The 19,308-nt window shown below is 35.9% G+C and overlaps 2 protein-coding genes across 2 annotated transcripts; one reads left to right on the top strand and one right to left on the bottom strand.

The window, feature by feature from the left end:
- The first annotated feature begins 7,332 nt into the window (after positions 1 to 7,332).
- On the top strand, positions 7,333 to 8,981 carry LOC132637305 (uncharacterized). Its single transcript, XM_060354416.1, has 4 exons — positions 7,333 to 7,642; positions 7,748 to 7,813; positions 7,957 to 8,396; positions 8,670 to 8,981. Exons 1-4 carry the CDS (start codon positions 7,333 to 7,335, stop codon positions 8,979 to 8,981), a joined length of 1,128 nt encoding a protein of 375 aa, XP_060210399.1.
- A 5,143-nt stretch (positions 8,982 to 14,124) lies between these two features.
- LOC132637304 (protein MAIN-LIKE 2-like) lies at positions 14,125 to 16,011 on the bottom strand. The gene is made up of 4 exons (XM_060354415.1): positions 15,631 to 16,011; positions 15,398 to 15,538; positions 15,140 to 15,170; positions 14,125 to 14,210 (listed from the first exon to the last, which is right to left on the bottom strand). The coding sequence occupies exons 1-4, from the start codon at positions 16,009 to 16,011 to the stop codon at positions 14,125 to 14,127; spliced, it is 639 nt and encodes a 212-aa protein (XP_060210398.1).
- Between the last annotated feature and the right edge of the window lie 3,297 nt (positions 16,012 to 19,308).

Genomic DNA, 19,308 nt, shown 5'->3' with positions numbered 1-19,308 from the left:
AAAAGGCCTATTAGAAACTAAAAGACATTAGAATGACGAAATTGAGACGAAATTTTATTTCAAATAGCAAAAGTACCAAATATTTTATTAAAAGAAGAAGTAGGAATAAATGGTCTAACATTTTATACTAATTGATGATAACAATGATACGTGGCACTAGCATATTTATTTATATTAAACTTAGTAGCTTCAACGTCTGATTATACCTCTGGCTCAACTTCTAAATATTGATAGAACATATCAATTATTTATTCTACATACCTTAATTTTAAAGTAAGACCTAATAAACCATCAATTTAGAAAATAGGTGAAATTGCAAAAAGATTAATTATTTTCATCGAGAGGCCACTGACGCAGTGAGGCCCCTAATCAATCATTTTTTTGACATTCTTGTCCTGTTTCAGTCACCATCACGTAAGATCCTAAACGTTTTTTTCTGAATAAGAATTTAGTTCTTCCATTAATATATATTTTTTTAATAGAAGTGCTCAACTCAATTTTCAATTAGAGCTGTAATATTGAAATTAAGCTGTTGTCTAAATAAATTTAAAAACATTTAAATACGAAATAGCCTCAGATCAGAACGAAAAGACATGTTATTAGTGCACGCTACAGTTTTGTCCCAAATTTGTCTTTTGCCCATTAACATATATCGGGGCAGACCCAATTTGGATAAACTTGTAATTTGATGAAATAATAGGGGCAGAAAAAGAATTTGAGGACGCACGGAAAGTAAAGAGAATCCTCGGTGACGTAGTTATAAGTTTGAGAAATTGTTTGACTTCAGCGTAATGCAATTCATAGACACGTTGCTAATCGACAGTGACTCTTCGCGGGTATCAGTGGATTGAACAAAATTTGAGCAGGTCAAAATTAATTTTAATAAGAAAAATTTATGCAAATCGGATTGCATTAATTTTGACCTTAATTTGAGTAGGTCAAAATTAATTTTATTATGATAACAAAAATTTATGTAAATGTACCTCTTTGGCCATCTAGCCTATCAAACATGGTTGAAATAGGAAAACTTACAAAAATGACTATATAATTAGAGTTGTTAACAATCCGTATCTACGTTTTGTGCATCTATATTTCGTAGCTAGTTTTCAGGTGTATTCGCGTGTATTTGAATATACTTTTTAGTTGTATTCGTAGCTAAGTTTTAGGTATCCGCATGTATTTTTGAGTGTATTTGAATGCATTAGAATACACTGCTCGGTCATATATATATATATATATATATGAAACAAACAACAAATAAAATCAAAAATTTAATTCATTTGGCACATACAATCATAATATGTGTTCAGCGATATACATATGTATATAAAATACACATACAATTGTATTCAACTTTTGCAATACGTAACTAAATACATTCAAATACATATATACAACTGTATATAGCTACGAAATGTAATTAACTCAAATAACATTTATTACCCATAAATACCTCTTCGAGTTAGTTATGCCATGTAAATTTTTCATTGAAATATACACAGCTTATATTCTTGGGAAAATAACACTCTATGGCATTTTGGGTAAAGTATTTACCTGAAATGGCCATAGTTTTTTTTTATATATATATATTTTGTAGCCTTCATCCCATTTTTTTTAAAAATAATTACCCGAGACAGCCACCCCCTTCCCCCCATATCAAACTCCAAGATGCTATTTTTCCTTCCAAATCTCTTTCTAATGTTGGTGTTTTTTTTAAGGATAAAGTGTGTATAAAACACATACATTATGTTACACTTTTAACACTGTATAAACACTGTATAACACTGCATAACACTATAGAAGTGTGTATAAACAACTCTTATACGTTATTATACATTTTTATATAAGGTTTATACATTGTCTACAGTAGGTGTATAAAGTTGTATATTGTTGTATAAAGTTGTACATTGTTGTATAATGCTGTATATACAAGCTGCGGCCATAATTTGTTGGGTCATAGGTTTGTGATTTAAAAATATGGCTACACAAATGTAATTTTGTGTGCTAAATTGTACATTACTGAAATTCTCCCTATATTCTTAGGTTGTATAGGTATATATAGGGGTGGGCATGGTATGGTAGATACCGATTACCATACCGAAATCAAAATTTTTTATACCGCGGTTTCGGTATTATGATATTTGGTATGGTATTTGGTAAGAATTTTTAAAAAGTTTGGTATTCGGTACGATATTCGGTATAGATACAGAAAATACTGAAAAACCGAATACCATACCGAAGTATATAATTACATATACAATTCATATATCTTAGTATTATAATACTAACAAATATATAAACTAGTATTATTAGAAAACTAGTGGTTTAAACATTGGAACTTTGATTACTCTATCTAGATTTAAATGTATTTTTTGTGTAATTAATTTACGAAGGGGATTGCTTGTACTTTCTTTTGAATATTTTTACATGAGTATTGCTTGTACTTTCTTTTGAATATTTTTACATGAGTAAGGTGTTTAATACATAATAATTGAGACGTTTCTTAAGTAGCGTAAGTCATAATTCTCCACGATATGAGTATATGTAAGTCGAAGTCGGACAAACTATGATACCGATTTACCGTACCGTAAAATACCCAAACCGAACTTTAAAATACTGAACCATACCGAATTAATTTGGTAGAAACGGAAAACCGAAATTACCGGACCGAAGTTTCAAATACCGTACCATGCCCACCCCTAGGTATATGTGTGTGTATGTATAGTATATGTATATTTAGTATAAACTATACAGTATGTATATTTGACTGTAATTGTCCCTTATAATAAATGGGCGGGTCAATGTGAATTTGAACTTTATTAATAAATGAGCAGGTCATTGACTCGCCCAAAAGTTACTTAAACTGATTTGTTGGGCTCAAATGAGTTAAGAAACGAGTTATAATTCATCTGCGTAACTATACTAAATTTTAATTTTTTTGTTTAGTTTGCTATAATTTATTTAAGTACTGCTATCTAGTAATTTTTTTTCTTTATTATGGCTATATAACACAAATAAAAAAAGTCTTTTTAAAAATATTTTGACAAGATTACTCATGAGTTAATTTGAACTACATATCAGTTAAATTTTAAGTAATTTAAAATGAACGGGTAAAAATGAGTTAAGCTAACAAATGAGCTAGTGATATGCACAAATTTCAACATGTTAGGGAGTCATGTTTTCATGGATTATGACACCCTTACTCTCCGGTCCCTATGTGGTCATTTTAATTTAATGGTGCAATACAATGTCATGCATAGAGGTTAAATTCATAAAATGATCAATTTATAATAAACGTACATGTTATATTAAGTTACTTTAATTTAATGACTAAGTCATCGGACGTCCCTTAAAGTTGTCCAGAGATTCTACTTAGGCACCTCAAACCAGGCTTGTACCTATTGAACACCCGTACCACTTCGAATATGAACCATTTAGACAGTTTTTTGACAACCAACAAAAAATATAAAATGAGTGTGATACACTCGTGGTGATGTGGCAAAATGACCAATTAAATGACGACATGTGGCAGATGATTCCAAAAAAAATCTTAAAAAAAGAATTGAGTTTAAAAAAAAAAAATTAAACTTAAACCCTAAACCTAACCTAACCAACCGCCGCCACCCCTCCATCAGCCGCTACATTAGCGCCGTCGCCACCTTCATCGATCGTGGGCCGAAGCATCTTTCCTCCCACTTTCATTCATGTCCCCTTTATGTCTTCTTTCCATTGTAGATCCGTTTTTTTTTTGTTTCAGATCTTTGATGTGCCGTGAAATTATGGGATATTCGATGCTAATTCCTTAAGCTTTTGTGACTCTTCAAGCACTTTTGGTGTTACTTTTCGTGTATTTATGTCGTTTTGTAGGATAAGATATCCGGAGAGCATAACGGAGCAAAATGGAGCAAGAATAGCTGAAATGCGGCACATGCTAGTAGCACATGCGAGTAGCATGTTGTGCATGCGAACAACACTTGCTGTAGCATGTGCTGACAGAGATGTTTGCACAACATCCTATAGTTTGGTGCAACATGCGACTGGCATGTTGCAATGCGACACCAAATGCGAGTAGCATGTTGTGCACGTAGGGTATTTTTATCCACAATTTGTTCCCGTTTTGGAATGTTGTAAATACTCTTTTAGGGTTTTGTAAAACTCATCTTTGGCATAAAACACAAGTTCTTAGAGGCTAGGGTTTACACCACACTTTGAAGTTGAAGATTTGATTGAGCACTTTCTTGAACCCTTACTTCATTTTTCTTTAATTTCTTGCTTTGTAATGAATATCTAAGTGTGTAGTATTTCATTTCTATGCTTGAACCTTGTTTATGGAAGTATATATTGTTAAATTTTGGATTGAAACTCTTGTTTTGCTTATGTATTGAATGATTTTTATTTCTAATGAAGTGGGTCTTTCTTTCTTTAATTAATCTCGTTTTGAATGATTCTTAAGGGAGTAGCTAACCTTAAGACTCGCCCATTTACTTTGATTGAGCTGGGAAGAGGAAATCTAGGTTGGGAAAGATTAATTAACAAGAATTTGGGTTGTTAAACCCATCTAATAACTTGAGCTCGGAAGAGAATAGTTACTTGAGGTTAAATTGATTGTGCCTAATATCACACTCTAAGGCTTGGAAAAGCTTAGAGTGAAATTCATTGATTTGGTTGGAAGATTTTCAATGAGATTTTAGAAATCATTATCTATTAACATAAACCCGCTCATAGTTGTAAAATCGTGAAATACATTGGATCGTTACTTGAGCGTAATTTCCTTTTTATCCAAACTTGTGGCCATTGATCATTTTACCCGCTTTCTAGTAATTTTATCTTTTACTTTTTAAATCAAAAAACCAAATATTGAAAAAGTGTTTGGCTTAGCTTAGTTGGTGATAATTCCTTACTTGTTGAAATTGCCTAGTATATTGTTCCCTGTGGGATCGACCTCGACTCATAGTTAGTTAAATTATATTGCATAAGACCATGTACACTTTCTCTTTGAGGATTGGATTTGGACGTTATCAATCTTCTTCTTTTCTTTCAGATTTTGTTTTGTTGGAAAGACGAGAGACGGGAGGTGCTATTGGCTAGGTTTGATTCGCTAGTCGAGATTTAGGTGTTTGAGATGATGATTATAGCCGAGAAAGGTAGTTTACGACAGTTTAAGGTAAAGATCATTTGTGTAGATGAAGAAAAGGGGTCACAACGCACCGGAAACGATGGTGGTGCTGGACGGAGTCCTGATGATGGTGCTATGTTTTGAGTGTGAGTCCTCCGTCAAAAATGCGACCTGCTTCTATCAAGAAGACAATCCCAATCCCCTCTTTTTTCTTCTTTTTGGCCCTGTATCCCTCTAATGCTCCTATGTATCTTCTGTAGCTAATTCCTTCATTTTTCCGGCAAAGAAGGTGGTAGAAAGAGTGGCAAGAAGAAGAAGACAAAAAAGAAAATGGAAAATTGGGCAAAAAAGACCTCTCACACACCTGTGTTGTGTGCATTACACACATTTTGTCATGTCAGCAAAAAGTGTTTAATTGGTTTAAATCCGAAATAGTATAGGCGTTAAATTGGTACAAGTCTAGGTTAAGGTGTCTAAGTGGAATCTGTGGACAACTTTAGAGGACGCCAAATGACTCAAGCCTTAATTTAATAATATGAAAATATTGTACCTATACGACTATGCTACTGCAGCATTGTTACATTCCTTGAAGTAGCTCTCCGAGGAGCGAAGTTATTTTCGAAAACACTCTCATGTGAATAAATGCATTTCACCCTCCTATTCACTTCAGCCCACATCTCATCGTCACCAACCCCTACACCATCTCTCTCACCCTCTCCCCTACCACCCATTCCCATGCCCAAAATTTACTGAATTTGTCATCTTATATTTTTGGGAAAATTTCATAAATGACTACCTTTTAAGGGTTATTGGTTGTGCGTAGCTACATTTATGGTATTTACATCTTGTAGCAAAGATTTAGCAAAATCCAGCTTATGATTTCGGTGTATTCAATTTGTTGTGTCGCTGTATTCGTGAATACAGTAAGTAAAATCTGCTGAAATCTTGGGATGAAATCTCCTAAACATGGCAAACAAAGTAAAATCTTCCTACAATCACTCTCAACGACCTGGCTTCCTAATTCTATACGGGTCTTTACTAATCCATCAATTCAAATTCGAATTCAAAAAATCGAAATAAAAAACATTAAAAAACAGAGCACTTCACCAAAAACGATTCAAAAAAATCAATTCAAATATAAAAATTACATTCAGAATAATTTCATAAAAATTCAATTGCGAATCTATTTCGTTCCTCGGAATCCATTTTGCTGTTGTTCGTATTGGTTTCTACAGAGTTGTATACATAATTCATTGATTCGGTGGCATTAGATGTGTATATTGATTCTTCATTTTGAAGGTAAAAAATAAGTTCAATTGATGTTCATGATCAAACATGTTGTTTTACGTTGAATTTGTTGATATTCACTTGCGTTCGTGAATTAAAAAAAAAGTCAAACATAACGACAGTAATGCGACATTCCAATTTTTGGAACGATGAAAATTGTTTTGTGAATTACACAATCGATGCAATAGTGTTCATGGATTATGCTTCTTATGAGGAGTTGGTTGATGTAATCGCAAAACAGTTGAAAATAGATACGAGTAGCAAAACAATTAAGATCAAATACATGATCGAAGGTGATTCTATGCCTCGTGAAATACACAATGACATGAGTGTCAGTGTGTATGTTGAACTAAATAAAGATAGTAGACAATTCGGGATGTATCCTCTGTGTATCGCTACAGCTGATAATGTGAGTGAATACACTGTATCGGGTGAAAGTGTTGTTGAAGGTGAAATACCGCAAATAGAATACAACCGTCAATTAGAGATTATGAAAACAGATGATTTGATAGCACTAGCAACATCAACTTTTGGTCAGCGAATAGTTTTGTACAATGATTTCATCATTTCAAATCGTAATCAAAAGAAGATAATGGTAAATCAAGTATACAGTGATAAGGATACTTTGAAGGCAGTGATGACGAAATATGCAATTGACAATAGGTTTCAATTCCGTACAGAGAGGTCAAATTCTATAAGGTCAGTTCGTTAATAGTATTTTTAACGTATTTATACAATTCCTTTCGTGTATCCAAATATCTATTATTGATTGGTATATGAATTCTAAATTCAATTTTCGCATAATCATTTGATATGTCTTGGCGACTGAATGTATACATCTATAATTGCGGATTTGCAGCTATACAATTGTATGTCTATCGGAAAAATGTGAGTGAAAATTGAAAGCTTCGAGCATTAACAAATCAGCAATGTTCAAAGTGAGAGAGTTTGTGGACAAATATACATGTCCGTTGAAGGATAAGGTGTATTCTTGTAATCAAGCAAGTAGGAGGTTTATACCAAGCATTATTAAACCAAAAATAACAAATTATAAGAGGAAGTATACACCAAAGGATATAGCAGATGATGTCAAAAATGAATTTGGTGTGGATGTGAACTACATGAAGGCATATCGTGCTAAAGAAAAGGCTATGACTAAGTTGAGGGGAGAGCCAGCAGATTCATACAAGAAGTTACCTGCATATGTATATATTTTGGATAAAACGTACCCAGGCTCTCGTATAAGAATGCACAAATCGCCTGAAAACGAGTTCTTGTGCCTGTTCATAGCACTGTATGCATTTATAAAAGGGTTCTACTGTTGTTGACCCATCGTGGTTGTAGACGGCAGCCACCTCAAACAAGAATACAATGGTACATTTGTTTCGGCAAGCACATTGGATGGTGCAGGTATTTTATATCTCTGTATTCATTTATTTATTTTTTGCATACAATGCTTGCAGTTTTAGAAAAAATCATAATTTTTTTGCACTCAGTTCTTACAGTTTTTGATACAATCAGTAACTTTTTGCATATACTGAATTAAATTGCAGGTAATATATTGCCTTTAGCATATGGCGTGATAGATTCAGAAAATGATAAGTCTTGGTCATGGTTCTTTCAACGATTCAAGGAAGCGTATGGGGTAAGGGATAACGTGTGTATTGTTGATAGACATGAAAGCATTATCAAGGCTATATGTAGAATTTATCCTAATGTCCCGCATTTAGCATGCATATGGCATCTTTGGAAGAATGTATACAATAGATATAGGAAGAGTCATGAAGTGTTGAGTGGGGTGTACTATAAATTGGCAAAAGCATACACGCAGAATGATTTTGATATGCTAATAGAAAAGGTTGAGAAAAAGGATATTCGTGTGAAGGAGTACTTGGAGTTAGCTGGAAGAGAAAAGTGGGCTAGGCTCTACTGTCCAGTTAATCGAGCATGGACATTGACATCAAATATTGTTGAGGCCATCATTGTGGCAGTTGTATCTGGAAGAAGTTAGGTTGATGTATGGACGGTTGAATTGCATCAACTGACAGAATGGTTCTTACACATTCACAACACTTGGGAAAAAATTTCAAGAGTTTCTATCTATCAATGAGCATAAATCTACGCGCATGAGGGTTTGTTTCCGTGTATCTGTTTATGTGTTTAATTTTTTTGGTTGTATACCTTAATCTATATAATTATTATACTTATAGCTTATACATATACGCATAATGACTTGATGAAAATCTGTTTGAATTTTGTTGTTTAGGTAATTCCATCAACCGAATACTTGCAGACGGTTATTGATGAAGGGAAGCGTTTCATTGTTTGTATTGAAAATAAAACTTGCAGTTGCAAAATGTTCCAAATGGATGAGATACCCTGCCCCCATGCTTGGGATGTTCTTAAGAAAAAGAATCTCACTGCCGACAACTTCTTCTCAAATTTGTACAAGCCAGAAACTGTGATGAAGACTTATGATGTCCCGATTTATCCTTCACCGGATGAGAGTGAGTGGAATGTGCCTGTACACGTTTCAGAAGAGGTGGTTTTCCCACCAAGGAACAAGAGACCTCCCTGAAGGCCAAAAAAAGAAGCGCGATAAGTCTTCATCTGAGTTGTTTTCAAATACATGTACAAACTCGTGCAGTAGATGTAGACATGCCGGACATAACACACGCTCTTGCAAGAATGAGCCTCGAGGAAAGTAGCTGATGTTTTCTTTTCCAGATGTACTGTTTTACTGGTTTCTTTATTGGACCATGTCGGCTTTAAAGCACCATGAAATTTCTGTGCCTTTATGTCTATTTTGGATCACTGGTTCTGTTCTTGCATACATGTTTGGATCACTGATAATAAAGGAATTTTACATGAATACTTTGGAAAAATTCCGCTGTTTTATGTTGCATTAATTATGAAAAAACAGCAATGTATATCTCCGAATACAAATATCTAGTAATTATGAATACAATGGGGTAAAAGCATTGTATATAGTAGTGCAGGATTTCTGAATACAGCAGTTAGTGGTTCCCAGTAACCAAAGATATACCAGACTCTGAAAAAAGAAGTGATAAACTGAAAAATGTATTCATTGAACATATTTATCCAGTGTCCAAGTCACAACACATGCAGGGACTGTTTCGTTCCAGCAGTCGCAAGTTCAAGCAGTATTTTATTCATACATGGGCTATTTCTACCTCTTCAGTTCATAATTAAGCAGCAGACAGAAGTAGCAACTGTACTTAGTTGAATGCTACACCCACAATCCGTCAAACAATAAAATGATAACCAACAACAACATTCAAATGTGTATTCATAACGATAAAAATGAATAACTACACAATGTATTTCCTCTGAATAAGCTATGTAGAAAGAAAAAAAAAGGTATAAATGATTAACTGCACCGCACAATGTATAACACAACGATAGAATTCATAAAATGTCAAACTGAACATTGTATATTCTGTTCATCATAATACCAACAAAATAGCCTTTTAGCCATCACAATACCACCAAAAAGGGATGATAAAAACAAACATATCCAGTTGCTACTTTTGTTTCGCATATCCAGAAAACTTTAAAAAAAAACTAAAGCATTATTATCTTTTCAACTTGATCAAAATCAATCTTTGGCCTGGCTGGCTTTGGAGGTGCCTCGTTATCGTTTTCGGCATCGGCTTCTAACTTTCGCCGAGTGTATTCCCGCAGAAGTGCACCATATCTCATACGGATTAATTCAGCATCAAGGTCTCCGGTTGGAATACTTTCTCCTTGACTCAAATACTCCGCGAATGCAGCCACATACATCTTGCAATCCTTACACACAGGAAAGAAAAAAACAAAAATGTATATGAAAAAGATGAATTATCTGAATATATGTAACTGTAGAAAAAAAGAGAAACATCAGCGAATGCTCCCCGACCTTTGTTGTGGCAGATTGTCAACAAACACGACATCTAATTTATCAGCCGGTGCTTTGCCTTTGTATGCAGGGTGATGATTCCAATCAATTCCTTACATTTATTGATAGAAATCTGTGATATGTAAGAACAATGGCAATAGCGAGGTGAGCTTGTCAATTTCAGACGTAACAGCTGCATCGTAACCTGCAGCTCTGTATGAGTCATATACATATATCCGTTTGTCCAATAATGACAGAACTGCCAACAACCAGTGATTTCTTTCTTCAATGTTGACTGGAATGAATACATGGTCAACCAAATGCCACGGGAGAGTGCATAGCAACCGGTGGCCTTTAACGTATTCAGATAAAACGTCTTTTTATTGACCAAGGCTTAAGGCACCACCCGGGTCGGCATACGCTTTGTGAATAGCAACAATCTTTGACTTGAAAAGGCATTTGACGGTGGTAAACTTGTATGTGTTGTTTGTATCATACTTGGATTTCATTCGGAAGTAATAAAACATGTCATCAATGTGCTGCAATAACAGAGACTGCAAACAGTTATTATTGAATACATACAACTTTAAACTGTACGTGAAAAAATAAGGTATATCGGACCTCGTCGTTTCACATTTGACCATCCATTGCTAAAAGGTAGAACCAATTTTTGTCATTGATTTTCTTTATACCACAATCCAAGAATTTCGACAGTGTTGCCTTGCCCTTCTTGTAATGGTCATTTTTGTTCTTTCTATACAATACATAAAAAAAACCCGTTATCAAGCATATTCAACGCTATGTAAGATATATCAAAAAACAAGTCATGCCTGAATCTGCGATAAAAAAAAACACCTATTCTCATGCCTTACAAGCAGCCCCTCCCTAATCCATTTTGAGAAATTATCGAAAAGCTTTGAATCATGTGGCCCGCTGATACAGTTATTCTCAAATGGGTGCTTTTTGTCAAATATTTCCGTCAACTTAACTGAACTACCTGCTTGACAAAAACTAAATCACATTGAATACAATCTTAAAATGAAAAGTAACTCAATACTAACCCGAAGCTGACCCAAAATTTGTCCTATAGGGAGAAACTTGCAAAAGGTCGGGGCGCCTATCGTAACGCAATGTCATCACAATTTTTGCAATAGTTTTTTGAGTTGGGAGCAAGTCATTAGCCAACTCAAACTGAGAAATGTGTTCCGTTTCCACTACAACTTCCCCGTCCTCAAACTCAACAAGGTAATTACCTTGTTAAATGTCAACTTTGACATTGTGCAGCGTCTCTCGATTTGAATCGGCTGCAAGAACGCCCTTTGAGATAGAAGATACAACTTTAACACTTTTATCGGCAACTGACTTGGGGCTTCCTTCATTGGTAGGCATGACACCATGAGCTGATTCTTGATATACCTCGACGGGAATCTGAGATCCAAAACCCTATAAGCAAAAACATGGAACATTCAATATTATTCCCATTTTGAAATGCATTAAAATCTTTGAACAAATATTTGCACCAGCGATTGTATTCATTTTAATACTTTTGATTCAACATGTTCACTTGAAATGTCGCATGCTTCCTGAATCTCTTCAGTGGAAGCTCTTAATGTATCGCCACTAGAATTAAGCTTGTTGACATCAACATCCTGTAAGAATAAAAATCAATGGAAAATATATCACAAAACAAAATTAGTGTATACGGTTGCCATATATGAATAGACAGATATGAATACAATATTCATATGTGAACTAGTCACTTCACTAAGTACAAAAATTCATATGATATGAACAACACATATACAGTGATATGAATACAGTATTTTATATGAATACAGTCTTGTATACAGTTGGCACATATACAATCTTGTATACAGTTGGCATATATGAATACATAGATATGAATACAATATTCATATATGAAGTAGTCACTTCACTAAGTATAAAAATTCATATTTGTATACAGTGATATTCATATATACAACTGGTTCAACTGAAACAATACATATACAGTGATATGAATACAGTCTTTTATAATACCTCTATTTGAAAATGAGCTGTATTAGTATCATTTTGTACAGGTGATTTGTGGAGTGTGTTCTGATCAACTGTACGGTCAAATTCAGCAATATGTCGCTGAAATGGAGATTCGCTGGTGGCACACTATTGAAAAAAAATCATTTATGTATGATTATTTCACTTGAATATAGTAGTGTGTTTAATTACTTTATTTTACCTTTTCTAAATGATTATTCCCTTTTATTGCTTGAAGGACCTTTGTCAGGTTGTCGTTGATCAATATGCGGAGATCCTTGAACTCGTCCGTCAAGTAAAATTTGAAAGAAATAACAATATATCATGCTTACCACACAATATCAAGAACAGCAGCGAAAAATGGAAAATATGTATATAAATTACATATACCAACTTCTTAAAATCATCAAGCTCTTTCCTCATGAGAGACAACTCGTCTTGTTTGCTTGTTGTCGGGACATCACGCTGCACAGATGGTTGGGTTGGATGAACTTGTTCAGTTGTATTTGTAGGAACTAACTGTTGTGTCTGAATATCAGGCCTCTTAGACAACGTCTTCCTACGGGGAGTGATGTTGGAAGTTGAAATTGTTTCGGGCTGTATATCAACTTTCATTTGTGATGAAGCCCTAGCAGACGTCTGCCTACGTTTCTTAGCAAGTTGAGAGTCTGATGCAACAATCTCTAATGGGTCCCACATGCGGGAGCCTTTAGGGTAACATTAGGCAGTGTTTTAAAAGGCATTTTCGGGGCGAGCCTTGGGGCGGGGCGTACCAAAAATGCCCCGGGGCGATGGGTCGGGGCGAAAGTCTCCAAAGGCGTACGCCCAGCAATTCGGGGCGTACGCCCGGGCGTTTGGGGATAGTTTTTTTTGTTGGGGCGTGTTGGGGCGTAAGCCCAGAAAGCTTCTTCAAACTAAAACGAAATTTGTTAAATAAGTCCTTAATATGATGCCCAAATTCTCAAAAGTCAACATGTAATTACTCAAATGTTTTAAAATGGAACTGAAACATTAAATTTAAAAGTCAAGACCTTTTTTATTGCTAGAATGCCTAATATATATTCTTTTCCAATTATTTATCTTGTCTTCTACTATCTCAAAAATTAACGAGCAGTCACTTGAACTTGTAAGTAGCGTATAATAGATTGTTCTAATTAGTTTTTTTGTGGGGGTGGAGCATATATATATATATATATATATATATCACTTATTTATAGTTTTCTTCAACTTTTTACGCTATTTCACCTATTTAAAAATATTTATTATAATTATATCATTTTATAAAATACTAAAAATTAAAACCCCATGGGGCTAACGCCCCGTGCCTCGGGGCTTACGCCTCACTGAGGCAGACATAAAATGCCCCGCCTTACGCCCTCGCCTTTTAAAACACTGACCTTAGGTCCCACATGTGGGAGCCTTTAGAGTAACATTAGGCCTAAGGCGATCCCTACCACCCCCACCGTCCTCACCATCATCTCCATCTCCCTTCTTCCTCTTAATAATAGGATGCTCTATGTCATGATCATCATTCCTTCTCTTCCTTGCGCACCTGAGCATAATTTGCTTCTTCTTGGATTTACGTGTGCTATTTACGGTCAGAATCTTATCAGCATCAGGAGACGGGTCCATCTCATTAGGAGACGGGTCCACAGGCGCAAAAGGATGAACATGAAATAATATATAAACAATTAGTATTAATTTTAATTTAGATTTAATCAATACATTATCTTTTGGTAAAAAATCAAACTTGTGTGTCGACGCGCTCCTGAGGGGGCTTTTGGGATGGTTAATGAGAGGGCTCCTGAGCTGGATTTTGGGATGGCTGATAAGAGGGCTCCTGAGCTGGCTCCTCGGCGGTGATGGTGCCGGATCCTAAGAAACAAAAAATTATATAATAATCAGTACAAGTATTTTAATTAATTAAAATAATTATTTTAAACACTTACATCTTGGCTCTGAAACATGTCGAAGTCTATGAATGAGTGGTCGTACTCTAGCTCCTTGTCACCATATAGATCACGAACTGGCCGTTTTGCGCAGACACTGCTGCCTCTACTGATCCCCAGTCTATGTGATCTGAATACAGATGCGCCGGCGTATATAGAGGTGTCGACGGTCAGTAAGAAGTCAACAGGCGCTCTAAAGTCGATGGGAGCTCTGAAGCCGACGGATGTTGTTGGGATAGAGCATGAACAGTAACATGCTCGTCAGGCTCATCTACTAAATGGAGGCCACCACCTCGGGCACCAGCCCCTCGGCTACCAACCCCTCTGTCCCCACCCCTATGTCACCAGCCCCTCTATCCTCACCCCCTCGGCCACCAGCCTATCTGGATGACACGTCTTGGGGTTGCCAATCAAGCTGCATGTGATTTGTCGGTATGACTTCATGTACTCTAGGATCGGAGTCATATGTTCGACCACCACTAGTGTCCCCATCCTATGATCCCAATGCTAGATCTGCTCCTCATAAAGGCCAAGTATGCAAGAGTGACGGTCCCACGCTCGTTAAGCGTATAGTGGTCCTGCTCCCAAAGAACCGGCTCAGGTATATCCCGTACATACCTAAACTGTCGTAAGACGCGTTGGGGCGCGTGATCCTCAACGATATCCATGTGTATCAATGGACATTGCAACCTCCACATGGGCTCCCCAGCCCTAAAAAACACGGGCAGCTGATTCATAATCTGATTATATGGCCTCCATATAAAAAATTATAAAAAAAATGAATTAGTAAACAATAAAAGACAAAAATAGTAAAAAAATAAAATAAGATAATAATGCAAAATCAAAAAACCTTACCATGTCTGTCGTTATACGATCTAGCTGATCCCTGAACGAAAGAAGTATGTGGTGTGTATCCACATCTCAGATTACGCCTCCCGTCCATCTCTGCGCGTAGGGCATGCCCTCAGCAATGAAATCAGGCTGAGGGTGCGTAGCTATGGGCTGAAAAGGCCTCATCCTAGACCACACCCATATTTGAAAGGGTCATTAAAAAAATGTTTTATTAGTCGTCGTTCAAAAAGCTATATTTAGAATAAAATTACATACACTTACCTGGAAGAGCGTGTGAAATCCAGAGACATCCTTCTTATTGCCCATAAATTCTTGACATAATGCTCGATACAAGTAAGCCAGAACGGTAGCGCCCCAGCTATAACATCCCAACTCACCCAGATCCTCCAGAAATAGCAAATACTTTAAGTTCACATGGGAACCCGATGTGTTCAGGAACAAGATGCCCCGAATATGATGAGTAAGTACAGACGGGCATGACGATCAACATCTACCTGAGGTGAGCCGTCTGTAAAAGGATGCTCGATGTCTAAGAGGCGCAAGTGAGTACAAAGTGCAAGCATTGACATCCGAATCTTTCCATGGATCTCACCCTCCTGAGGCACGTAAATAGTGAGCTTAGTCAACTCATCCTGACACGGAGGCGGTGGCTGAGGCTCCTCAATGTATAACAGACGTCCATCTATCTGTAGTCCATACATGACCTCCACATCCTGAAGCGTGACAGTGACCTCGCCAGTTAGGAGAAATGTGTAGGTATTTGGTCGCCATCGCTCAACCATGGCTGTCACAAGAGCCCTATCATAATGTACCCGACCAGTAGCGGCGCAATGGTATATACCTCCCCGATAAAGCTTTGTCACGTCCTGAACCATGGCCTGGGTAACACAGTTGTGCCTGACTACATGTGACCGAGCGAACTACATGGCTTGGTGAATCAACATGGGGTATGAACTGAATATGGAATATAACTTAAAACATGGATAGTCTGAATTACATGAGTTATCATCATACTAATGAAAATACTGTTTAAACATGATGCGGAAATAATCTACAAATATAATAAATGATGAGCTAATACTGGCTATATGACTCTAAACATCTGACATGACATAACTAACTAGTCTGTGAAACCTCTAACATGAGTCTGACTACTAAACTGTTTACTGGGACAAGACCCCCAGCATACTTTTAAAGCATAAATGAAACAACCATAAATAGAGCTAACACCTTGAATAGAATGGGTCTCACCAGTAGCTAATTCATGTTGAGTCCTAACGAGCTGATCTGTCGTCCTACAAATCTGCATCGTGAAATACAGGCCCCCAGAAAAAATATGACAGGTCTGTTATCAGCTTTAAACTTGAGTACAGGAACTTGAATACATCACAAATATACAATTCATATGGAAAAAAAGCAACAGATACAAGTAAAGTTAAAAAATGATATAAATAAGGTTGATTAAAACAAATTACCGGGTTGTTATCTTCTTTAAACATGCCATCCATCAGATCTTTGAAAGTTGGCTGACTTTCTATGGTCCTCCAATTTAGCATTCTAGGAATGTCGTTGCCCGACTTGACTGCAAGAGTCTCGTCAACATGTGAACAACACTCGTATAACCAAACTTGTATCGCAAGGGCATTCCGTGAAGCCTATAAAACCTTTTCTCCAAATTCATCTTGTGTGTCATACTTTTAACCAACTCTGTGAATGCTTTCTTACCCCATGGGTAATCTGCGTATCTTCTGGTCTCTACTAACTCAAAATGTAGCCTTGGTATCTTTATAACATTCTTCTCATTGGACAAGATGTAAGTATGTATGAAATACAATATCGCAATCTTAACGGCTTCAGCATCATTGAGGCCTCAGTTTTTGTCTTTGAAACATTCCATCAAAGCTGCCTTATAAGGCATGGTTTTAGAACCACCAAAATATTTCTCCAAAATTCTGTTTTTTCCTTTTCGGTTAAATGGGAAAGCATTCTCATCGCCAATGCACTTCAACCCAGTTATGAGTGCAAATTCCCTGATAGAAAACCGCAATTCCTTACCATTTATATCAATCAAAAATGCATCTGGAGTACTTTCCATAAGCTCTCTCACCATGCAACACCTCAGGATCTGTGCTTGAATGCCACAGTGTTGCATCCGAAGGAATACACCAAAGCAAGTTTCCCCAAACATTTTGTACTGCTTGTCAGTTAGTTTGTCCTTTAGTTGTTTAAATACTTCGGTAGTGGTGTAACAACTCATTTCGGGTGAGCAGGAGCATCTTTCACAAAGAAGTTACTCCGCATAATTTCATTAAATTCAGCTATTATATCATATACACCAACACATCTACTGGTACACTGTATTCATAAATATAATCAGGTATACAATGTATCAAAAAAATAAAATGTATGTGTATATATATTTATGCTATTGTCAATAACAAAAGTTAGCTCTTTTAAGTGTATCCAAAACAAATCATTCTAGTCACATTGTTTCCACTATTAAAACCATATACAGGTAATCAAGTGCAGTGTATTCAAATAAAATAATCAAGTATTCGTTGTAAGCTATTCTAAGTGTATCCAAAAAAGGCATTCTAGTCACATTGCATTCACTATTAAAAACATATACAGAGAATTTTGCAGTCTGAGTTCAAATAAAATAATCAAGTATATAGTGTATCAAAAAATAACTGTATGTGTATATACATATACTATTGTCAAAACAAAAGTAAGCTATTCTAGGTGTATCCAGAACAAATCATTCTAATCAAATTGTATTCACTATTAAGAACACATACAAGATTCCTAGAGAAAAACTGAAATACAGTACCTTCAATTCTTCAGAAGGGTCCATCTTCAACAACATTTTTGCCCTTGCTAACTGAACCGCCATCGATGACTTTTCTTCGCTTTTCAGTACTTGGTGCGGGGGATTTGGAATTCGATGGATGAATGACCTCTTTTCGTTTGATAGATTTTGAACCTTCCTTATCCATTGTTTCCATACTTACAGGGTCATGTCGCATCATAATACTACTCTCTGTAACCATTCTAGCAACTGAGCCTGCAAATTCTTCTTCATCTTGAGTTATACACAAATCAAAAGAAGGACCATCATCAAAATTCTGTACAAAATTGGGTATACATCTAGTAACTCTGATTGGAGTGCTTCCGTCCGCCATTAAACCCAAAATTCAAAATTGAAATTTGTTCAAAAACCCTAACAATGGCAGAAACCCTTTTGCTTAAAATCACAAAAATGGAAGATGATATTGATAACGTCCAAATCCACCCTATTAATTAGAATGAGCACGGTCGTATGCAAATATAATTTACCCAACTATGAGTCGGGGTCGAATCCCACAGAGAACAATATATAGGTGATTAGGAAAAGTAGGAATTATCACCAATAATAGCTATGCCAAACAATAGATAATATTTTGGTTTTTGGAGAAAAGTATAACTAATGCAAAAATGTAAACTAACCTAGAAAGCAAGTAAAATGATCAATGGCCACAAGCATGGATACAAGGGAAACTACGCTCAAGTAACGATCCAATGTACTTCATGATTTACAAATAATGGTGAGTTTATATTACTTAGCCTCGGATAATGACTCTAAATTAGCTTCTTCCGAAGACTAACTAGACTACCTAATTGAATATCCCTAAAGCAATTAGGAGCAGCATTAAGAACACCCGAATATGGCTACAAGTGGTGTCGCCTATCCCTAGGTCGATTTCCATTAGATGAGGGTTAACGCCCCAAATTCTTGTTAATTAATCTTTCTCAATCCCGAGTTTGCCTCTTCCAAGTTTAAATCGAAATAAATGAGCAAGTCTTAGGGTTAGCTACTCCCTTAAGAATCATTCAAAATGAGATTAATTAAATAAACAATAACCCACTTCATTAGGAATAAAATCATTCAACACATAAGCAAAACAAGAGATTCAATCCAAACTTAAACAATGTATACTTCCATAAACAAGGTTCAAGTATTGAAATGAAATACTACACACATAAATATTCAATACAAAACAAGGAATTGAAGAAAGGATTAAGAAATATCTCATTAAAGTGCTTCCAATCTTCTCCTCCAATGGTGTTGGTGATGAAACTCTAGCCTCCAAGATGATAATGTTTTTGCCCTAAGCCTCTCTTTTATGCCCCAT

Source organism: Lycium barbarum, chromosome 4 (assembly GCF_019175385.1).
Source record: "Lycium barbarum isolate Lr01 chromosome 4, ASM1917538v2, whole genome shotgun sequence".
Lineage (NCBI taxonomy): Eukaryota > Viridiplantae > Streptophyta > Magnoliopsida > Solanales > Solanaceae > Lycium > Lycium barbarum.
The sequence above is the reverse complement of the archived record's forward strand: the minus strand, read 5'-3'. Positions and strand labels throughout refer to the sequence as shown.